This window comes from Aythya marila, assembly GCF_965140915.1.
Source record: "Aythya marila genome assembly, chromosome: 3".
NCBI lineage: Eukaryota > Metazoa > Chordata > Aves > Anseriformes > Anatidae > Aythya > Aythya marila.
The window spans coordinates 48,325,323-48,349,687 of NC_139044.1; the positions used below are offsets into that span (position 1 = coordinate 48,325,323).

At 41.8% G+C, this 24,365-nt stretch overlaps 1 protein-coding gene across 2 annotated transcripts in view; it reads left to right on the forward strand.

Annotated features, from left to right (window-relative positions):
- Positions 1–24,365, forward strand: part of AGPAT4 (1-acylglycerol-3-phosphate O-acyltransferase 4) — a 78,027-nt gene that overhangs the window by 33,544 nt on the left and 20,118 nt on the right. For both annotated transcript variants that reach the window (XM_082756785.1, XM_082756786.1), the window contains 3 exons: positions 10,409–10,578; positions 18,489–18,650; positions 20,720–20,873. In XM_082756785.1, coding sequence (XP_082612911.1) covers positions 10,409–10,578; positions 18,489–18,650; positions 20,720–20,873 — 486 coding nt within the window. The remainder of the gene's footprint in view (positions 1–10,408; positions 10,579–18,488; positions 18,651–20,719; positions 20,874–24,365) is intronic.

Sequence of the window (24,365 nt, forward strand, 5' to 3'; positions counted from 1 at the left end):
TTATCTGAAATAAAAGGTGAATGGAAATATTATTGGAAACATACAGAAACCTTTGCTGCCATTACTGCAGTTTTCTTGTTCTGTTGTGACTCTAATTCCTTCTTTTTGTCTTTATACCTCTATGAAATGTAGCTCTTAGTAAAAGGAGGGTTTACTTAAAAGCACTACAGATTTTTTCTAGGTTTTAAATTCCCTTTTGCTCGGTTTCTTAATCAAATTCACTTTTTTCCCCAATTCCTGCTACTTCCTATGGCAACTGGTATTCTCTTTTAAATGATCAGTCAGTGCTCTCTGAGGTTGGTTCCTTTTCATCAGTAACTGAAAGTGGAGGTTGAACATGTGGAAAACGTGGATCTAGAGCAAAGAAAACAATGGGATTTTCTCTCTTGATGTGCCACTTTGTTCTGAACTGCTTTCTTCCCAAAGTCCAAATTTTTGTTTGATTTGAAACTTAGAGAGGACAAACCTGGTCCACATAGAAATGAAGACTTCTGTAAGGATAATATGCAGGAAGGAGAGGCATTGGGTGAGAATAGCTTTCCTTCCTTAGGATTTGCATTGAACTTGATTCACTTGAGTCAAATAACTTTTCTCATCTTCAGATGATCTAGTTAGTACACGCAAGCAATGCATGTAGCAAAGACAAAAAGTCACGAGCGTGGGAGCTGTTCTGAGTCCTAAGTATGGATACTGCCAATAGCCCTGTAATTAGGGAAGTGCTAATGATTCATTATGTCAAAGAATTCAACTCTGATTGAATAAATACAAGAGAAGACTAAGGCATCTATTAACTCGGTTCATGTTTGCTTTTGTGCGTGCTCAGATTTTGAGATCCTGGCCCCTGAAAGTTGATTTTTGGCTGAGAACTCCTCTGGGCCGGGCTACTTTATTTTTATTTTCTTTTTCCTAGTGGCAGGAAATAGGACTAGAAGAGAGTTTTGAAATAAATTCATGCTTTTTCTAGCAGCAGTATAATGCACTCAGTTTAATATGAATCTTGTCCAGTTTCTAAATCTGTCATCTATTAAAGGAATTAGAAGAAGTTTGAGAATATACAGATACTTGAGGTTTTGGTCATTTTACACAGTTGTTCTTGTGTCTCTCCTAACCTGCCACAGCTTTATATTTGTATATTTTTCCACCCCCGATATTTGGGGGAATGGGGGGGGGGGGGGGGGGGGGGCACCCTAATGTCAGCCTTTTCCTTTGTAGAGCTGAATAATACAAGTAGACCAGAAACATTAACTGGCAAGCTAATGTTCCCAGATACTTCTCTCCTCTGTCATTTCTAAATTATGAGGCTCTATTTTATTAGTTCTGCAGGGCTTGTCCTATCAAAATTAATCTCATTTCTGTTACCTTACCTCTCAAGGTCATCTGATGCGTAAAATGTGTTCTGACTTTGCATCACCCACAACATTTATTAATTTGCATCAAATACCTTAGTCTGCAGAAGTGAGAAAAAAAGGAGATCTTTCTTTTCCAGATTGACCAAAAGACAACGTATAGTTGCACTTTTTAGGGCAGGTCTCCTTTAGAGCTGCTTTAGAGCTGCTTCAGTTTTCAGTGTTGTATTTTTTTTGTGTGTGGGGTTTTTGTTTTTGTTTTTTTAATCATTCATGCTTTCTTTTCCCCTGTTTGTACATGTTGTAAGCCTTGTAAATAGCTGAAGTTTTTTCTGAAAGATTAAATTATGCCAGATTCTTGACTTTTATTCAAATCAAGTAGCTCCTAGCCCTCTGGTCTCAAGAAAAAGCTCAAAAAGAAACATTAAAGATTCAAATGCCTGATGGCAAGTACTTGTCCATGCATTTGGTGTTTTATAAAAGTTTGGGAGCAAGTTTGTAACCGTAATTGTAAATCCAATTCTTGGATTTAGTTTTTGAGTGTGTCAATTTAAGATGGCACTTCCTTAGTCTTATAGGTCACACCGCTCTCCTTTAAACTTCTGTTTTGTGACTTAGACAGTATTATGCCACCCAAACCAGCAAGATCAGAATGGGAGTAACCTTGTAAGTACTGCTCATCCAAGCCGTCGTTGTTGCAAGAGCTTTCAGCGGGATCCAGAGGTTAGTCCTGGCATGCAGCCCCCTGGATAAGGCACAAGGCAGGGCCATACACAGTCACAGCATGCCCGGAGGGGGGTACCTGAGGGGTTGGGTGCTGTTTTGCTTTGTCCCAGGGTGTGTGAAAGTCTAAGTGTTGTCTGCTTATCTTTTTTATCAAGTGGTTGCTGTGGTGTAAGCCTAACTGATAAGGGCTATCAAGCTCTGTATTACTGATCATTGCAAAACATTTAACATCCTTTGGGTTGTTCCTGACCTTCCCTTCTCATGTTTCCTGTCTCAGCACTCAAGTCTGTGTGTGTCAGTGCTTGCATAGGTGAACGAGCTGTATTTCTTGCTTTGAATACGTCAAACACTGATAAGAAAAAGCATAACCTAATAGTCAGTGAAATCTGACCTCAAGTGCTGCTCACTGATAAGCTGTTTCCTTCTAGTAAAGACAGGGCAAAACTTTTCCCGATACACCTTATGTACCTTCCTTGTCTTGGATCATGTGTGCCATTCCCTCACGGGGCTGAGGGAGCACCTGAATTGTACAGGAGCTGAAGCAGAGATGGAGCAGGTCAGATTTTGCAACTGGGCACTAGTTACAAGGCATCAGTTCTCTTGATGGCATTGCTTGGAGAATAATTGTTTCTTTCAGGAGCACATTACAGTAAAACCTGCATGAGAAGTCTGGCTTTAGTGAGGCCACAAACAAGAGCTCTGGTAAAGCGTGCTGAGCTTATCAGATGGCCTGGTGGTCAAAGCAGGTCCTGGGGGGTTTAACAATTGAGTTGTGGAGCCTTGCCCCCTTCCAAGGGAACCATTAGCTTGTGTTGCAGAGATGCCAGGGGAACAATCTGCAGGACTGGAGATGCTTTAACACTTTATCTCATCGTTTCACAGATAGCAGGAGGCTGCAGTGTGTCTGTTTTTTTCTGTTTGGCTCTATGTTGTCTGATTGGCATAGCTGGGATTAAGCAAAGTGGATAACGTAAATGATCCAACATCTGCAGTCAGCAGTAATTCTTCTTGTTAGACCAGTTGGCATGCCTGGAAAACTGGAAAGGATTTGTATGAAGGAACCCTTCTTCAAGCCTGAAAGAGAAATCACAATCTTTAGGTTAGGTTCAAATTGAGAACAGTTAATTGAAGGGCAATTTCTCTATTCACCCACTAGCCTGAGAGTGAGGAGGAGAGAGGGCTGGTTCCTGTGGATGTGGGGAGAGCTGGGCGTGCAGGACAGAGGAGGGAGGGGAATCATCAGTGGGTCTGTGATGTTAGTTGGGAGTATGCAGGAATTACGGAGGTGACAGAAGTCATAACTTCATAAGCATCCTTTCCAGCTATCTTCTGAATGATTTGGGCGTATCACAGACTAGCTTTTCTTTGAGAGGAAGCAGTGATCCTCCGTACAACTCTCAAACAATGAAGAGTTAATGCTGACCGGAGCGTGTAGACATTACTCTGATAGATTTAGAGGTGAGGTGTGGAGCTGCAGCTTTCTGGGAGGCACTGAGGGTGGCTTCCCTGTTAGCTCTCAGACAGGCAGGCTCTTGTGGAGCCCAAGCAGGAGACTGGTATAAAAACAGCATGAAGGAGTTGCCTGGCTTTTTTACTTCTTTCTAGATTCCATTGAGATCTGTGGGCCAAGATCAACACGTGGAGTCAGGCTCTCGGTTCATGCTCCACGGCCGTTTTTGTACCTCTCATAACCTTGGGCACAGTTATCAGTAAGTCGCTCATACAAATCCCCCAACATGGGAGAAAAGCGTGTGCACTCAGGACAGATGTATGTTGTTTCCTCTTCTCGATTAACCTTGTTCTGTAAGAACAGTGAATTCTTCCCAAATAACTTGTTGGGGATCACTGGAAAGCTGGAGTTGGGAGCTCTTTGGTTTTGTTTCGGGCTGGCACTTCCCTCCTGCTGGTAACTAATTCCAGCAAAGAGCTGAGCACTGATGGCAAGCGCAGACCTGGTGGTCACAGTGTGCCGTTCGTAACAGTGAGAAGCTTTACTGAAAGCAATAGTTCTTAAATTAAAGATACAATTTAAGATACATCTTAAAAATAATAAAACCCAGCATGAAAAAAGAATTATTTTCTGTGTGTTTAAGCGAACAGGAAATTGCTTAAAGTGAGATGTTGAAATCTGACTGTTGGTGCTCCCTCTGCACAGTGACTCGCAGTGAGTGCCCTGTGACCACTTTTAATTTGCTGAGCAGTTCCTGTGCCGGTGTTCCTGTGCACAATAGAAGAAAGCTGGTGGTGTTATGGGCAACAAGAAGCCACATCCGCCAGAGATGCGACTGCCTGGTTTCATGCCCGTACAGAGCAAGTGGTGGTGCCGTGGAAACTTGCCAAGCAGCGTGTTGTCTTTCACCATTCGTTGGTACAAACTCCTTTGATCTGTACGTGTTATACTGAGCACAGCCATTTGTGGCCAAAAAAAAAGCACATGGTCTTTGTTGGAGTATTAGATTGGTGAAGAGAACTGTGTTAAAAGAACCTCCTGCAAGCAAATGCTGAAATAAATGGGTCTCAGCCTGAACATACGAAAGGGCTGGACTGTGTTTATCTCTTGCCTTGAAAGCACATCCAGTAATTTATTGTGATGGGTGGGGAATTAAGTCATCATTCCTGGATTTCTCTCTGTTGGTGATTTCTGGCCCTAAAAGCACAGCCATGCACATCCTTGAAGTGTTATTCAAGGGAGTTGCTGACAGGATCTCCCATGGGGACTGAGGCAAAAATCTCCAAAAGCAGACCTGCAGCCAACAGAGAAAGTTTTGATGTTGTTGCTGGTTGGTTGGCTGGTTGGTTTTGTTGCTGTCATTGTTTTAAATTTGTGTGCATGATTCCCCACCAGTGCTCTCTGCCATCTTGCTGAAAAACAACTTCAAGGGGAGAGAAAAAGAAGTGCAAAGGTACAGTTGTAGCATCGCCAGCTTAGGGTGGCCTAAGGGGGGGTAAGTAAGGGGCCAAGGCAAGCAGGATGTGGATTTTGGTTTCTTCTTCTGTTTAAAACACTCAACTTAAACATTTTACTGCTGGTTGAAGACCAGGAGCTCTGTCTTGGAGCAGACCAGATTTCTCCGTTGCACCTTGTTGCTGCTCCTGTGAGCACCTGCATGTAAAGAATGGGAACCTGCTTGAAGCTGTCGAGCTGATTCCTCGCCTGCTGGGCTCCATGAAAGTCCTCCCACTCATTTGGGGTGACAAGGGAAGGCAGTGCTGGGCAAAAAATCTGTATGTGATTTTTGTAATGATAAGCTATACTTACAGTTCTTCCTGTGGACATGTAGTAACATTCCAGCTCTGACCCCCAATTGTTTCACGTTCCTAAGCAGTGCAAGTTTGCAGCAGAGCTCCTCTCCTCGAGTTTTTCTTCACAATTACTTGTAGCTGCAGCAGGGGTTGGAGCAGACAACCAAACCAGTTGCCTAGTGAGGCTAGATGCATGCTGAAGCACTGGGGTAGCCTGTCTCAGGAGCTCTGCAATTGTCAGTACTTGATTTTCTTGGAAAACCTCCTAGGCAGCTGATCTAGTAGGTATTGTCCAGGGTTTTGAACCTGTGCTCCATGAATCGTGTGGTACACAGAGGGCTTTTGAGTGGACCAGAGAAGATATCAGACTTGCTTTTCTTAGTTACGTGAAGGCTTAATTAGTTATATGGAAAATGTTTGAGATGCACCTAGTAGGTGTAGTCTGATAATCTGAGAAGGAAGAAAGTCATTCTTGTAAGTCATTCATTCATGGACAGTATTTAGGCAGTATTTAGCCTTATTTTGCCATGACTTTTTTTAGAAATGCTTTTTCCCGTCTTTTGTGCAGTGCACTGATTCATCACTCAGCCATTTATCTGGTCTGGTCCTCAGAATGGTGGTTGTGGCTCGCCCTGCTTGCCTTGCTTTTGATTTGTATTGGAGTTTACTACACATTTATCACATCTTCCTACAAGAATAAAGGAATGGAGCTTGTCGATTTTCTTGGTTTGTGTTGCCATGAGGCGTAGGTTAAGAAAATGACTAATGCCTTAAAGAGGAACGGTTCTGTTGCCCTTTACAGTAGGTTAGGTACTTGCATTGCCTGCTTTTTGTACTTTATTTTGTACTTATCGTACTTTTCGAGTCAATACATAACTATGCTTTCAGTGTAGTATCACCAGCAGTTAGGTGAGCTGAAGAAATTTACCAACAAAATCCATGCAAGGACAGAAGAACAGCCTCAACTGTTTCAGTGACTCACCCTCACAAAACATCCAGTTGGAAAGTGACAAGTCTCAGAAAACTGCGTGTTTCCCTTCCTCTGGTAAATGTTTTTCACATAACTAGTTAGCCTTGGAGATGTTCTCCATTGAGGTACTTGCTCTTGAAGTGCAGGCACTGAGGCAGTTCAGATTCGAGCACCGAAGGGGTACAGGAAGACGTCTGCTCTCACAAAGGGTAGGTGCCATTATATACAGCAGGGTGAGGGTTGTTGTTTTTTTTTTCTTTCAGGGTAGAAAAACTAGAAATTCTCAGGTAGGCAAAGAATCGGTGTTAGGCATTTGAAGGCACGCTTTTTCCCTGCAGTCAGCCTCTCCTGGAGCTAGCTGTAATTTACTGAAAGGGAACTCCCTTCCAGCCTGGGGTGAGAGATTTCATGTTTGTTTGTTTTTATTCTCCCTTCCTTTGCATTAATTGTGGGGAAGTGTTAGTGGAGGAGTTGGTTTGTAAGATAGGAGCCCCCGTGACGTGGGTGAATGCGAATTTACCAGCTTAGTCATGATATTCTAACTCCAAAACCTCATGAAAGGGGGTGGGGAAGATTAGAAATCTTCCTTATGCTAGAAATCTTGGACCAGCCCTGGTTGGGAGCAAGACATATTTTTTGTTCTTTATATTTTTCCCCCCTATACAGCCTGACTGGTGTACAAAGAGGGGGCTTGCAGTGGTTATCTGCACTGTGGAGGAGGCAACAAGAATGTGCATGAGTGACCTTGTGCTGTTGGGCCACCGCAGGAAGGTTTTGGTAATAAATTTCTGTGGCGGGTTGTGGAAGTAAGCTTAAGCTGGTGGTGTGATGCAAGAGCCATTGCTGGTCATTGCTTGAGAGCTGCAGAGAGAAGGGAGGCTGGGAAGAAGGGAAAAGAAAGAGGGGAAAGATAAGGGAAAGCGAAGCATTTAAAACTGAAAGGCTGGTGGGTGGTGTTCACTGTATTTAATACAGAAGCATTCAGTGCCCGCTTTGTGTTCCTGCAGTGACTGCAGGAGCACGCCAGCAACAAATGGGCATGTGGGGTGAGGAGCAGGGACGGGCTTCTGCAGGGTTTATTCAGACAGAAATCCTGCTCGAGTGATCCTGCTCGTGCAGGATCCAAGTATGTGCAGAAATCTTTGTGTCTGTGCTTCTTTGGAATATACTGGAGACTGAAAATATGAAGAGCTCTATGTATGTGGCATACCTGTGTAGTGAAATTCCTGATGTATTATTCATTTTGTTCAAATTTTTAGGAAAAGAAAAGCACTTCAAGGGAGATGACTTTGAAGTTGTTGTTTTTTGTTCTCAGGTAGAGTTGGCTTTTTCTTCACGAGGACCTCACAATCATCATCTGTACATGTTTATTTCAGGCAAGAGACTTAATGCAGTTGAGATCAAAAGACAGAAACTCCTGTCTGACAGTCATTCTTTCTGTCACAGCTAGGGCTCCTAGCTAAGCAAAAGACAAGCAGAAACCTGTTGCAAACTTCTTTTTCGGTGGTTGTGTTCTGCCCTAGGATGTGATTGTAGGTTCTGTAAAGGTTTGCGAATTGGTGGGATGTTATTGTTCAATTTTGCTGTGCTTTGGGGAGCGAAAGCTACGCTCTTGGAAAGATGTTGTGTATGTTTGTCACAAGGCAGTTCTTCGTAGAGCAAGTCTTGGAGCTTAGCCATGTATCTGCTTCCTCACTTCCCTATCTCTACATCTCTCTCTCGCTGGGATGTGAGCATCTTTGGCTGTCATTGGGAAATCCGTTTCCAACCAGCGATATCCTTCTAACACGTGGCATCTTGTGTCTCTGAGCGTTGCTTTGATGTGTAATAGCAGGCATTGAGTAATAGGTGCGCCTGCCACCATAGTGGTTATCTGCTTTGATTAGGAGTAAACAGAAGGACTGACAAGTCAGTCATTTATCTGCACCTTAAATGTGTTTTTATCATATTAAAGTAATGTTATTTGAATAGAGATTGTTTATTAGCCTGGCTGTAACACTGTTAGAAGAAATTCATTCATGTCACTAATGTGTGTTCTCCAGCGTACAGCACGATGTCATCAAAAGCTTCAGGCAATTAGCTGAGCTAATGATGACTAAAAAAGTAGAAGACCTGTTCCTGCCTGTTCTCTGTTGTCATCTCGTAGTTGAGGCCAGTGGAGGACCTAAACTGAAGGGGTTTCAGATGTGTTTCAAGGGCCAGCTTGGTTTTGATCTTCCCTGAGGTGCATGAGGATGTGTGGAGCTCTGGGGTTTACCTGAGGCCAGGAGAGCATCTCAGGTGGCTCATCCTTCCTGCAGAGGCATGTGCCCTGAGAAGGGGGTGCTTTTCTCTGAGCAGAGAACAGCTCCTTGCAGTGGAGCTTTGCTTCCGTGCAGAAGTTTCATGGTAGCTTTGTCAGGAAGCTTTGTCAGGAAACATGTCCCTTACCACCTTCTCTTCTTCATTGTCACAGACTACTCTCATTTGTCCTGTGATCACCTTAGGTCTTCCCAGGGGGTTCCTCAAGGAGAGGCATTGCCTTTAGATGTCTTTTTCCCATTTCCTTGGAGATAAAGCTCTCCAAGCTTGTTGGTTTTACTGTGTCACTCCAACTTTCCTTGCCCCAAACCAGAGGAACATTACTGCATAAAGGTTGAGTTCACAAGTTTCGTGGTCAGGCTTATAGTTACGAGCAAAATAAATATGGGACTTAATTCTTGCCTGTGCTTGATAATGGGATAAGCCAATGGGAAGGTAAAAACTGTATGAAGGTCACCAGGAGGCTGCTGAGGGACCGCTCTCCATCTTGTAAGTACGGCTCTGTTTTGAAGAACCCTCACAGCCCTACAGCTCCTAGTGTTTGTTTATTAGAATTAAATTTTGGAAACAGATCTGAATGCCAATCCAGAACGTTTTAGGAGTACTTAACAGGGATTTCCCTGTTGCCCCCTCTTCCTGCCCCCATCCCTCCCTTGCTTAATCATTTCATCAACTAAAGGATGTGCAGATGTACTTGCTATTAATAGCTCCTCTTGGCTCTGCACACTTTGCCAGCCACCCCCATTATCTTTAGCCTGGGGATGGCAGTTCCTCATCCAGTCCGAGCTGTTGGCTCTGCTCTGAGTGATTGATACACTCCTGGCAAATGTAAAATGCATCTGTTGTAGCAGGACACGCAACTGCTACTCCTGACAAGTTAAAAGGATGATGCATAAGGTGTACGTGCAGCAGACCTGCTTCCAGATGTCTTGTCCAAGCTGCTTTCTGGTCTGTAATTGTGCAGTTTTTAGAGGTTCCTCTCTTTATGCCTTTCATTTAATTGACTCACAATTGCTGCTTTTGTAACTGTCTGCCACTTAACTCGTGCTTTTAGATGGCACTTCTTTTTTGCTTGTTCGCTTATTTGCTTGGTAAAGCACTGTAGTGAATGGTAATGTAACTCTCAACAGAAAAATCAAGAATTTTACTATCTGATGTAGTTCAGTCTCCATTTCATTGTGGGGCAATGACAGCATAGCATAAAATCAAGAGAAATGTGTACGTGAGAGATTCTTGTACTGGACAGTCCCAGCTGTTAGAAGTTACTGGCCCGAGTGGTCGGACTGAGTACAAAATGCAGTCACAGGCTGTGCTGTCGCCCATATTGCACGTAAGACGTCCTGAGAGCACGGCAGTTGGAGCCTAGCCAGCCAGGAGCCAAGTGGTGCTGATGTGGAGTGAGGCCCGATGTGTTGTCAGTGCTTCCAGGGGTTTCCAGCTGGCAGAACTCCTAGGAAGGAGTGTGAGGAGCAGTGCATAGTGCAAATAGGCCTCTTTGTTTTTCCTATAAGCTTGTTTCATTCTTCACGTAATGTTGTTGTATCGTAAACCATAAATGCTAATTTTATATGTATCTTGATAATACATTTTTAACATTAAATTTGTAATTCTCAAATAAGTAAAACCCATCAGTATTGCTATAGAACAGTTCTACTCCCTCCTCCCATGCCATCTCCTTATCTCCCTTTCTCCCCTCTGCCTCCCCTGCCTTACCCTTTTTTTGCCCTGTAGTGTTGAGGCAACTGATACTTTTCAACGCATTAATAATTTGTGGCTTTGCATATGCTCTGTGCATTCATTTATGTCTTGTTCTTTATTTTAGAGATGGTGATGTTATTGGAATGGTGGTCGGGCACAGACTGCACCCTCTACACTGATCCAGAGAGTTACCACAAGTATGGGAAGGAGAATGCCATTGTAATTCTTAATCACAACTTCGAAATTGACTTTCTCTGTGGTTGGAACTTCTGTGAAAGATTTGGAGTCCTTGGGGTGAGTTTTGATTAGCATTAAAAAAAGCTTCCTCTTCTTGGGTGTGGGGAAAAAAACACACACAGATAAATTCTTTGTGTTTTTGAGAGTGTTGTGGTTTAACCCCAGCAGGCAGCTAAGCACCACACAGCTGTTTGTTTGCTCCTCACACAATGTAAGAACAAAGAAAGGTGAAAGTAAAGTAAAAGTGCAAGAGCACATAGGTTGAGAAAAGGCACTTTACTCAATGCCAAAGGTAAAGCGAAAGAAAGAATTCATTCACTACTTCCCATCAGCAGGCAGGCGTTCAGCTGTTGCCAGCAAAGCAGGGCTCATCATGGGTAACAGTTACTTGGGAAGACAAACACCATGGCTCTGAACATGCTTCCACCCTCCTTCTTTCCTCAAGCTGTTACTGCTGAGCACAGTGCCCCATGGTGTGGGACGTTCCTCTGGACAGCTGCCCTGGCTGTGTCCCCCCCCCCTGCAGCTCCTGGTGCACCCACAGCTCCCTCACTGGCAGGGCAGTGCCAGGAGCAGAAGAGTCCTGGGCTCTGTGTGAGCAGGGCTCTGCAGCAAGTCCTAAATCCAAAACAGAGCAACATACCAGCTACAGTGAAGAGAATTAACTCTATCCCAGCCCAAACTGGGACATCAAGTTAACAGATCTCTGTTCAAATTTCATGCAATTGTTGTCAGGACTTAGAGACATGAACCTAAGTCAGTGCAGTGGAACTACGTGGAATACTGGGTTAGGGTTGTTTGGGCATTCATAGAAATGTTAAAAGTATTGCAGTTACAGCTGATGAAAGAGGTATTTTAGCCTGTAGAGGTTTTACAGTTGTTTCTTTCAGCGTGCTTGCTGCGTACCTATTTGGGTGATTGTGCTGCGGAAGGATGAGCTACTCCACGATACTTTGCCAGTAAATTGCAGAATTTGTTTGCCTTCTCTAGAGCTGTCTTCCAAATCCACCAAAACCATAGCTAGAGCTTGAATGATGTAGTTAATGTTGTCTCTCAGAATGAAAGGGCTGCCAGCTGAAGTGAAAGCACTAACCAAGTGTTAACTAGTAAAGGGTGGGAGAATGGGTTATCCACAATTGAATGTACTATTGCGTTAAGCTATGAGTATGTGTGCATTTGTTTTCAATTTTTCTTGTTTCCCCTGTTAGTTCATGGAGATGATTCTAGCACCTCTCCTAAGCTGGTTTGGTTTAGTTCTGTGATTCTGATGACATTTTCTGCTGACAAGAGACTAAGGAAACAGTTTCACCCTCCAAAGAAAACAGACTAATACCTCATTTTGGCAGTCTTCTATAGTATCCTCTTCTAACCTTGCTACTGAATGCTGTCAAAAGTCCCGAATTTAGTTTGTGTGAACCTATGACTCCTTGTGGCCTTTCCTTTTGACTCTTTGCATTTGCTGGATATTTAGGCACTACTTGAACGCCTTTCAAATTCAAGTCATGAACATCTGCTTTAAAACAAACAAATTCCACAAAGATGAAAAAAAAAAGCACCACCGCCAACAAAAATGAACAATAACAACAAAAACAAAACAACCTGAAAACTGGAGGGAAATAAACCAAAGGACTGCAGGTCCTGCATATCAATGAAATGGCTGTTGGCTCCTCATTACTGTGGAACAAGTTTACTGTCATGTCTAGGCCTCAAGTACAGAGCTGGAAAATACCATCAAAGACAGCAATAGATGTAGGGAAATGTGTTTGTGGCAGACAGGTATATGTGCCAAAAGCATTCTTCTTTCTATATGATCATTATACAGTGGTTCTTTAGTATAGTCTGTCTAATTTTGTAGGCCTAACGATGACAGTTCTCGAGGTAAACCTGTACTGTAGAAGGTCAGGAGCTTCTTCAGAAAGCAGCATTGTGGAAAATTAAAGGGCTGTTTCTGTACAAACTAACAGGGGCCCACAGGGTCAGAAATCTCTTGTTTTACGTTGGTGTTGTGTGGTTGGATTGAATTTCATTAGCTTTAATTATTTTTTAATAGTCTTTCCAAGTTAATCGGGATTATGTTTTGATTTTGTGTATTGTTCCCTACACATAAGAAGGCCACTGCATAAAACATTAACTATTGCACAATTACTCTGCTGCGCGAACTGAAAACACTGCTGTCTTTGGATGCTGAGTTATTACTCAGTTTGTATCTTTGCTAATCTTAGGGATCGTTTAGGAACTGATATATCTTTTTGTAATTACTTCTTAAAACTATTTCGGTCTTGATTAATGTACTGTGGTTTTACTTTCCAGAAACTGTTCCAGGAGGAAATGGTTCCCATGTGCTCTTACTTGCGTAGTTGTCTTAACACAGGAAAGCAGTTTATTCCCCTGTTGGGGTAACCAGTCAAGGTTCATCATAAGCCATCAAAACAAACAACCAAAAAAAAACCACACCCCCTTCACCAGCAGTCATTCTAGATTTGTTTCCTTATGGGATTTACTGTATTGGCATACTGGTGCTTGGTTTGGTGCAGCACAGGAGTGGATGGATGCCTGGCGGTGCAGGGTATAGCTTGGTATGACTTTGTGCTGTCTTACACCAGCTTCTTGTGCAATTGTATTGTGCAATACTGCAGGATTTGGTGGGGCAGCACAATTAAGAATGTAAAAGCCATTATGTTGAAGGCTCATCTTGCCCTGTCTTGAACAGAGGCCAGAAGCAAACGTTTGAGAGAGAGTTGCAAGAACAAGGCAAGCATACAAAGAAATTTTGAAGGGCTGTCCGAGACCCTAGCAATTTGTGGCTCGGGGAATTTGTGAGCTAATGGCGTTTTATATTTAATGTGGTTTAGTTTTACGCTGCAAAGTGTCTATGCAAACTTTTTAGGCATTTATCAACATCTCACTAAGCTAATCATGTACTCACTGCTCTTGAAAGGGAAATTTTGACCATGCCATCCTATCTTCTGCATCTGTTCTGATGCTTGTCTGATTGGTATCAGCATGTTTCAGGCACTTCTCTCTGTCGTGCCATACCTGCTTCTATGAACGAAAGGAAAGATGACTGGGGAGGGTGAAGAGAGAGAAGACGAAGACAATTCATGGCTGAAGGAGAGGAACTGATTGCGTTTAGCTGCAGAAGGTGGACAGAATGGCTTTGTTGTGATATCCAGCAGTACCCTACAGCCATGGCAGATGTTGGCCATGCTGTTAAAGACACTGTAAGTGTGTGCCCAAACTCTGTTTTACACCTTGAACTTCTGTTAAACGAAGCCACTAATTCTAGGGTTTGGTGGTGCTGTGCTTGGTTGTTTTGTTGTTTGTTTGTTTTTTTGAGTTTTGAAGGAGTAGGTAAAAAAAAAATCTGCCATTTCTGACATTTATTTTACTTTTACATTTTTATCATACTTTTGGATATGATTCTTTATGATACTTGTGGAGCACCCATTCAACATGCTAGGAGGTACTGGCTCGACAGTGCTGAGTGAGAGCCAGAGATCTATTCATTGACAGAGGAAAAGGAGAAAACGCCATCAAGAAGCAATTCTGTGCTCTCTTTCTCTCTTGTGAGCTGTTCTAGGCATAGATTGTCTTGCCAGTTGCAGTTGGGCTTCATGTAGCTGAAGCTGCTGGTGCGTGTTTGTGGCACCAAACCATAGAAGATTTTTGGTGGTTGCTGGAAATTAGATGTTGAGGGTGCTCTGCTTTTCCATGCTGTGCTGGCGAAATAGCTGGGGCCAACTCTGGTGAGCCTGGGCTTTGCTTCCTTGTGTTGACAGGTCCCTGTGCTGTGCTGCACCCTTCAGTTTTCTTGCCTGTGATATTTGACCTAGGTCCTGTATTGGCATTTAAACGCATCAGTAACAGTAAGTTTTTCAAGGTGTGTGCCAAGCAGCCCTTTGAAAACAGGCCTGCTGGAAACAAGGAACTTTCAGTTAAGAAACAGGCATTTTCTGAGGAACGAGATGTTGTTCAGGACTTGAATCAAAAGCATGCTCGTACACTCCCTGCCGGGACTCACTGTTACCCTTCTGGTTCAGTGCTTGATATAACGAAGCAGTGCTAAAATAGCTTTTTAATCAGTTTAGTAACCCTTTTCCTGAGATGAAGATATTTATATGAGCAAAAATTGCCTCCACTTTAAAGCTAAATCTACTGGTTCATCTGTTCGTTTTCCAGTGAACACAGGTAATGCTAAGCATATGTAATCATTTTAAACCCTAATTATCTGTTCCATATGCCAGAAAAAAAATAAAAAATAAAAATGTAAATAAAAAGTTATTTATATTGAAGCTTTCTGTTGGAAGAACTGAACATTGCCTTAAAAAAAAAAAAAAAAAGGTGTGAGAAGAGTCTTCTGCTAGATTACTGCTTGGAACTGATAGGTATGTGAATCCTGATTACTTCCCAATGCTCATTCATTTGTATATTTCAGTATATTAATAGGAGTTGTATGATTGCTCATGTAGGCAGAAAAAACACATTATTACTTGTATTTAATACAGCATCTTAACATAAATATTGCTAAAATATTGCTGTGTTACTTTCCCAACATAGAATTTTTTTTTTTTTCCTCAAATTGAAGCATTAAAAATTAGGAGCCTAGTTACATTTACGGAATCATGGCTTAGAGGCACTAAAGAAATGTGTCTTTTCATCTCGATGTCCCTGAGACTACAATATGAAAGGGTGTGAAAGAGAGCAAACAGAATTACCAAAAGTATATCAGTGTCGAGGGCAGCCCGTAGAGCAAGTAATTTCTGAGATAAATTGCTGCTGCTAATGGTTTGCAGCTGCAATAAATTTGTTTTGAAACAGGAACAAATTTTGGTAGACATCCTCAGCTTACAGGTTGATTTTGTGCAGTTTGTTCATTCTGTGATTAAGAGGTGCTGAATAATTGAGGCTGGAGACAAAAATCAGGACTTTCTTTCTGTGACAGCAAAGCTATGGGAACATGTCTGAAGTGAGTTTTTTACATTTATTTTTTATGCAATGTTAGTACAGTCATTCACACAAGGAAAATTTCATGGGTATTCCCATCTGAACAAATGTAGTCAAAAGAAATTAACCTGGATTAAAACGCTCTTAGTGTAGATAAGCCATTCCCATCCAGCAATGATTTCGTAAGTTGTCTGTTGGAATTACACAATTCTGAGCATTGAAAATGTTTAACTTCCTTCAGGAAGGCGGTGTTCATTTTGTAAAAAAACAATGATGTACTCAATTCATTCTGTTGAGCAAGCTGAATTTAAGGACTAGAGGTGACTGTCATGTATTTTCCAAAGCTCTCCGGTAAAGGAAAAATCAGTGGCAGAAGCGAACTACAGCTGTGTTCTTCCCTTCCTGCCTTCCCAGGCAGGAGCTGTGCACGTGTAGACAGCTGAAGCCGAACAGATTGCAGCTCGAGTTATTGTAGCGAGGCGGTAGCTTCTGAGGGGCCTGATGTATTCCTCCCACATGAGGAGTCGTACCCATGCAGTGACGGGAGAGTTTCCTTCCTCCCATTAGCTCTGTGTCATCAGCCTGCCTTCTTCTGCGACAGTAGGTGGGGTGCGCGAAATACAGCCTAAGGTAATTTGGTTTCTTTTTATGTTCATCTAAGGAGACGTGCACTCACGTGTCTGACAAGCATTTTTAAATTTCAAAATGAATAGGCGTATGCCCTGGGGGAGAACACAAACATCAGCTCTGCTTCTGTGGTCATACCTGCGCCCAGCGACACCGTAGCTCAAGTCAGGCCTGTCTGTCCTTCACCAGGGAAAGAAAACAGTGTTGGTAACATTTCTCCTGCCTCATATTTAACTCATACACTTTTTAAAATATGCAAAGCATTAGAAAAAAGGTGGTGATGAAGTATTTCCTTCAGCTTGTTCTTGGGCTAGGATTCCTGTGTTTTAAAGTCTGGGGGTAGGACTGTTAGATGAGCTTGTCTTCTCTGGCACTGTTCTGGAGGCCTTGTGCGTCCTATGCAGAGCATGCTGCTGCTCATTTAGGGCATGCCTTGTGATACTGAACACCTACTGTAAAGAAACTTTAAGAGCATGGTGGTTTTGTTTTATTTCGGGGTGGGATGTTGGGGCTGAGCTGTGACACTGCTGCTGTTTTCCTAAAGAATTGGTGGCTTCCACTATGATTCCTTCCAGCTGGGGCCGCAGGTGAAAGGCCGGCCTGCTTGGGACTGAGGTGAGGGTTGCAGTTCCCTAAGGTTCTGGCCTTCCTCCACCAGCTGGAGACACTACATCTGCTGTTTGTTTTTTTTGTGGGGGGTCAAATCATAGGCCCAGGTGTCTTCCTTAGCCTTGCATGGGAGAGAGGAATGAAAGAGCTTCTGGACTGGTGTGTGCATTTTGAATGAAGTTGTATGTGGCCTATAACAAAAAGTGCTCCCTGGAAACTTCTTTTAAAAGTATATGCCAGAATGTAGAGCTTAGATTTATTTGGAAAATACAAAAATAACTTGTATCAAGAGTAACAGAGAAAAGGGAAAATCTGGGGAGCTGGAAGAGGAGGCTGGGCTTGGTGCTGCTGCCATGCAGTAGGGATTCACATCCAGGAGAAACTGAAATGGCAAAAAGAGTGCCTCAGCTGCTCCCTGAGGGACAGCAGGGCCTGGGGTCCCGGCTTAGGGCCATTGCTGAAGTTCTCCAAATGGTTGAGAGAGTGCACTTCATTGCAAAGTGGTAAGTTGTTTGACAGTGGTAATTCCTGCATTCTTAGAAATGGAACTGTCTTGTGTCTTTTTCTGCTCTGCTTCTGTATAACAGCCACTTGTGAAGCTATTTATGTGCACTTGCCTTCCACTCTTATGAGCTTTTAGATAGTTTAATTATTTAAGGTATTTTCCTTCTTAAGGAAAGAAAGCAGATGAGAGAATCGAGCTGAGATAAAGAACTAGGTCAAGCCTCTTCTCCTAGTAACCAAATGAACAACAGCAACCAAAAAACAAAAGGAAATAATTTCTGCTGCTGATAATTTCTATCGGTAAATAATTTCTTCTGGTCAGATGCAATGTCCTGGAACCCATCTGTGGAGCACTGGCATGGAACAGCTTATAATGATACCAGGGATGGAAACTGGACTGTAATTGCTCCATCTATCTTCTAGGAAAATGTCGCCATCTTTCAGGAATGCTGAAATGATTTTTGTGTATGCACATGCAGGCGTACCATTTTATTCACTAAATAGCAAAGTGAAAGACAGCATACCAAGGCACGGTGGCCTTCTGGAGTTAGATTTGAGATTTGAAACAAGTTAAATGCTTGAAAAGCCATAGACTTCTTATGGAGAGTCTGGACAAATCCATTCAGCATCTTTCACACCTGTGAGACAGATTCAGTACTTAGTTTATTCCAGAAGGATGCTCTGAAGAGAAGCTCACTAGTGTATTTTTGCCCTTCCATAAACAAGTCTGAACAGAAACAAAGTATTTTTATTGCTGCTGTTGTTTCTGGTGTTGTTTAAGATTGGTAAAGTATGTGTGAAACAGGTGCATGCATCAATATGCTGTTATGCAGCAAAGGCTCTGTGAATCTGTTTCTCATTCTGAATGGTTTTCTTGTCATGATGAGGTGTCCTGGCTTTGGGAACAGGCAGACTGCACTGCACAGGGTCTGGTTAAGAATTTAATTTTATGTGGTTTGAGTCTTTTGCATGGATTCCTCTGCATTTGAAGGAATTTGGCTAGTGTTTTGGGTTTCAGGGTTTGGGCAGGATTGGCATACATACATACATACACAAATATATTTCATACCAAAAGTCTTCTGTCATGCAGATACTGGGATCAGATTTGACTATTGTGTCATGCAAGGATAACTTCTTTGTTTTGCTTTTGTACTGGTTTTAAAACTGGGACAGGTCAGTAAAGTGAATCAAGATGTAAATGTCTAACTTGGCATGTGTCATGTCTGTACAAAACCCAGTAAGTGGTGTGATTCTGTCTTATTTCCTTTCACTCCGTCTTGCAGAGTTCCAAAGTGCTGGCGAAGAAGGAGCTCTCTTACATGCCTATCATTGGCTGGATGTGGTATTTCCTAGAGATAGTCTTCTGCAAGCGTAAGTGGGAGGAAGATCGGAAAACAGTCATGCAGAAGTTGCTGAACCTCCGGGACTACCCTGAAAACTTTTGGGTGAGTGATGACTAATGAGTGTTGTGGGAGGTGTTGTAGTGCTTGGGGGGATGAAGGCGTACGCAAGACGTGATAGTCACCAGGTTGCTCCTGAGCACTTTGATTCATGAACCTCCTGGCAGCATCAGGGGAATATTATCTGAGAGCTGAATTCTCTCTGGAATTTCCTATGTAATTGTCTGCATTGTCTGTTTCCTAACTCTATAGTATGGAGCTCTGTGGATGTTACCTCGGAAATTCCTACACTGCGATTAACTCAGTAATCTTTGCAGTCCTCTAAATGTAGGAGCTGTAGAGGGTTAGATGCAGGTGTTCATGGTGGTGTAACAGATCCATGTGACAATATTGTTTTGAAACACATCAGCTGTTTTCTTCTCCTTGCATTTCCCTGTGATTTTGCCATTCCTGTGAAGGTGCTAGGTCAGACATGGCCCAGTAGAAGTGAAAGCTGCAGAGCAGTGTCTGGTCAGAGAAGTGGCCCATGTGGGTCATTGGCTATGTCAGAGAGGAGTGGTGTCACCTTTCAGTAACAAGAACGTGTTATTTTTTGCACCACTATTTTTTTAAAGTGTTGAGTCTGTCCTAGTCTGAAAATGGAAAGCTTTTGAATCTTTTCCTTCCTCAGTAATCAGAAGAATCCTAGTTCTGATGGTGAGAGGAAAATGCTACTTTAAGCAGCCTCACAAGGGCCTACAGAACTGTTTGCTTAAGAGGTGGTTTCCTAGTGTAGGTGTACATGCTATATCTCTCCTTCTCTGAAACAGAACTTGGTTATTGTTGATTTCAGTGAGGCCTAAGCAATCAAAACTAAGCTCTGTTTGATTACTGCTTAAATGCTTTCTAGGCAGGAGGCTGTCAGCAGATGAGTATTCTTAGTTTCTAATCCCACTTTCTCACAGGGATTTGCCAGTGCTCTGTGACTCTTACAAAATGTTGAATTCCTTTTTGTGAACATAGGCAGTTCAGTGCTAATTGGTAACCACAAATTACCACCATTCTTTATTTACTGCTGTGGAGTATTACTGCAGAGGAGCTATACATATAGAGATCCAGTTGCAGGTGTACAGCTGGATTTATTCCAGTGTGGTGTTTTAATCTGCACTCATTTGTTGACATAATTTCAAAAGGTACAGCAGTAGTTAGAAAGTCAGAGCACCCTAGCTGGTTTAGGAGGATTTTCTTACCAGTTTCTGTATGTTTCATCTGACTGTTTAACACTATGCTCCTGGTATATGAGTAAAAATGCTCTGAGACGGGCTGGATCTGAAGCTGGCTACTTGGACAGTTTTCTTTAGGTTCTCTGTCTTTGTGGGCTAAATTCTTGTTGAGGGTTATTGAGACTTAGCGGATGTTATTTGGTACTGCTCTCTGATATGATAGTTTGCATTCAGGTCTGGCAGAAAGCAGCTGAGCAAGTGATAAATCTCCAAAGATCTGTGCTCTCCGCTGCCTGCCACTGGCAAAATTGTAATTGTTCATGTCAGAGCAGTTGTGCTGTGTAGCTCATAAGGGACTGAGACCTACTCTTGTCCTGCATCTCCAGCCCTACATTTGTTACCAGCTCAGTCTTTGGCATCAACGTTACAGCCTGCTGTTGCTTGTGGTTCTCATGTTATAGTGAAAGCAGGTGAGCCAACCACGCATTTCCTAGAAATGTGTTCAGTTCAGACACTTTTAGATACTGGAGCACCTCGGCATCAGTAAGAGGTTTGCAATAAGGAGAATGTTTTTTGAGTTTTCTATCTTTTCTTCAGAGATAGAGTGACTTATTCAGAGAAATCAAGTCATTCAGACTTCAGTAGAAGAGCAGATGTTAAAGCCCAAAGCCTAGACTTCAAACCACAGGATGGCAAGTTGCATGGGTGGGGGCAATTGAGAGTTTTTTGTTTGATATTTTTCATTTTTTAATTGTTCCAGGGTAATTAAATTACCAACATGTGTATGTGGCTATACCTGTCCTTGCTAGCAGTGTTCATTTGGGCCATACTAATGGGAATTAGAGAGGACTGTGGTCAGGCATATATAGAAAACCTGAGCTGCTTTCTAACCAAAATTCTCTCTTGTTCTAGTTCCTGATTCATTGTGAGGGTACAAGGTTCACAGAACAGAAGCACCAAATTAGCATGCAAGTGGCTGAAGCCAAAGGCCTGCCCAAGCTCAAATATCACCTACTGCCACGAACGAAAGGATTTGCTGTCACCGTGCAGTGTTTGAGAAATGTAGGTAAGGAAAGTCACAAGGAGCAATGCTAAATGGTTATTTCATGTAACTGCTGTCACTTTGCCTTGCTCTTCTTTTCCCCATAGTGTGTGTCCTAGCAGAAAAGCCCTGGAATCTTTTCTGAGCTTTCTTCTACTGGTCTGTCAAAATTAAAGGTTAGGTTTGACTAGCAAATTAATGGGCAGCTTGATTAATTTCTTATGTTTGCATCCTTTTCTGTTACTGTATTGGGGGATCCCGAGTTGCAGGTTTCCTACCTCTTCCCAAAGGATATTTTTTCTTAGTATTTACTGTACTACTAAGAAATCCTGTTCCCAGTGAAGCCAATACATCACTTTATTACTTCAGAGAATCTAAGAAAGTGTCTTAAATGTTTAGTTGTGGTAAATATAAATAACATGTTTTTATCAAAAAATACTCTGCTTTAAATTTCTCTGTAGATGCACTCTAGAGTTTCTTAGTAGCCTTTGCAGAGTAGAGGGCAGTAAACCATTTGTGAAGATATATGTAGGAGAAGTTTATAAATTAATTACAGAATATGAGTAATTTTTCCTTGTTAATGTTGTTCTGTACCGCTCACCCACCTTCTGGTTACCTGAAATAGATTTACCAACTCTACAGTGCCATCAGTAAGAGCATGGCACTCTAGGCCATTCCTATAAAGTGATCTTCTTTGCCTAATAAAATCCAGCTAAGTCTTCTGCTCTGTACTTCATGAACAAAGGAAAGACAGTGCTAAGTAGCTGTAGCGTTACACTTGGGGTTTGGTGGCTTTATGTGCTGTTAGAAGGCTGATATATAAGAACGACAAAGTAGTTAATGGTTTAGAAGAAAATGTTCTAGCATGACTGAAGTTAATGTCAAAACTCCTTTTTGTCTTTGAAGACATGTTTTCATCTGGCTTATCTGGGGTAGCTGCTGTAAAAAAAAAGCTTTGCAGTCAGCTGTCTTGCTGTCTGTCATGTCTCCTCTTTGTATCTTCTCACAAGTCAGATAGATGATATCAGTGTTGTAGCTTGTCAGGCATCAATGATTTCCCACCCCCCAAAATGGACGGCATAGCTTGGACCTCTTCTGACATGTGCAGAAGACGGCAGTTATGTGTAGCATCCAGAGCAGCTCCCTGAAGGGCACAGTTTAACCTTCCCTTTTGAGTAAGGGCGAATGTTTTGCTGAGGAGGAGGGGAGATGGACCTGAGGCACCGAGAAGATCTGAGTCAGAACTCTCTGACCTCCAATGCCCTGAGCTGGGAGCCAGGGACAAGTGATTTTTGTGGTGTTTTTTTTCCTTGTCACTACTCAATGTAAAACAAACAAAACATGGTGTGACTGCAGACAAGGAGCTGATTTATGGGGAAGTATTTCAAAAGAAAACAATTCCAGGGATCTCAAGTGCAATTTATAGAAAAGGTTTGGGCATTCGTGCGATAAACTACAGTAGCACTTCTTAGGATCCTAAATATTTTGTGTACTTTCAGGAAACTAAAAAGACTTAGATCCCTAAATTACCTACTTAGGAGAAGTGTTTGTTACTACCTCAAACCAGAGGCAGTCACTTGTTAAACCAAACGGGGTAAGGCTAATAACAAGGTAGTATTTCACTGTGAGGGTTCAAGAAGCACAGTCATAATTTTTCATAGGTAGTTGCTGCTGAAACTGTGTAACTTAAACCCAGCCAAGAGACCTCTGAGGGAAGCAGCTGATGATCCGAGATGAGAATTGCAAGTTCTGTGGGTATGCTGATTCTTAAAGGAATACATCTAATATTTTTAAAAATTGTTCTGATATTTTTATTGGTGATCATCTCTACCAGTTCTGTAGTAACAGACACAGTACCCAGGAACTTCATTTCTAGAGGTTGTGTGCTGTCTTAATAAAGTGCTGTTAGGTTGTAGTGTAGAATTTGCTACTTGTGCTTCTCATGGAAGCAAATGAAAACATAGATCTGTTTCTAAAATACCTATCCATTACTCTCAGTGCAAACAAATGTCATAAATATTGTAAAAGTTGTATTTAACTGTTATTACTGTTGACTGCTTGTATATCAGACAGTGCCTTTCAGCTGTTTTTATTTAGTTAAGGCGTATATTAAAAAATATAACTCTTGAAGGATTGCAGATAATTCCAAGTTGTCAGCTTCTTCCAATTGTGCATGCATGGAAATTGCTGTCCTAGAGGGAACACAGAAGAACAAATTCCGGAGTGATGTTTTCGTGGAGGTTAATATGTCTGTGTATGGGGGTTTGATTGTTTTTGTTGGTCCCGTTCCCTTTCCCTTTCCTTTCCCTTTCCTTTCCCTTTCCTTTCCCTTTCCTTTCCCTCAAGAGCTGAATTTAAGTCCTGGATTTCTTCAGTGTTTAGTGGAGGTCCTAATCCTACCTGAGCAAGCTAGCAATTTTGAGCAGATAAATGATCTTTGGCCAGAGCAACGAAATGTTAAAAAATTGTGCCAGAACGGCTGTCATTCTGGCAGTACGGTGAATTCCACCTTCTCTTCCCCATGCATCTCCTGAGTCTTCACTTCAGATCATGGTGTGCTAGTATGAAGCTGTATGGAGGCATACTCAGTGCTTGCAGGTTGATTTGTCGGAAGTTTGTGCAGACATAGTCCACTGTGCCCACAAAATAATGGATGAAATTCAATTCAAGAGGCCAGTGAAAAAATAACAGTAAAACAAACAAACAAAAAAAAAACCTCTCAAAATGTGTAATTCAGAGACTTCTTAAGCATTAAGTAGATATTAAGAAAAGAAATCCCAATTTCTTAAGTATGTAGTTCTTTGTCAGAATTCTATACAGGGAACCAAAAGCAAAGGGTAGAGTTTATTTATGTGTGTAAGTTGTTTGTTGTTTTTTTGTTTGTTTGTTTTGTTTTTGTCAGAAAATAGTGATTTCAATGGAAAAATGCTTCTTTCACTTGTGAACTGTTCTAAGACTCTGCAAAGACTTCAGAATAATGAATTATCCTTGGTTTTTAATGAAAAAAAAAAAGATGTTTTAAGATATTTTCTCTGATAAATGTATTATTTCATAATTAAATAAAAACTTCTGAAGAATTGCCTAAACTAGCCTGAGAACAGTTGGAAGGTTTTGAAGATACCATGAAGGTTTTTTTTTGTCTTGATTTAAAATGTAAAGTTTCTGGACTCTTAAGCTTTTGGATGAGAAAATCATGAGCTGTCAAGTTCTAATTAAGCACAAATACATATATATTGTATGTACATGTATATGCATAAAAATACCTAAAATATATAATATATACAAAATACGTGTTTAATGAAAACCAATGTCAGTATGTCATGCAGTGTACTAGTGCTGCTTTGGCTGTGGAAGCTTTCTGGTAAATTTTCATCCTGTGCAGTCTTTTTCTTTGACACATCCTCCATTGTTCTTTTCCTGCATTTTCAGAATAGAAAAGCTTAGGTCTTCAGTTACTTTATATCCAAATATAATAGGGGACTGTTTACTCCTGCATACGTTGTTATCTTGGATTTG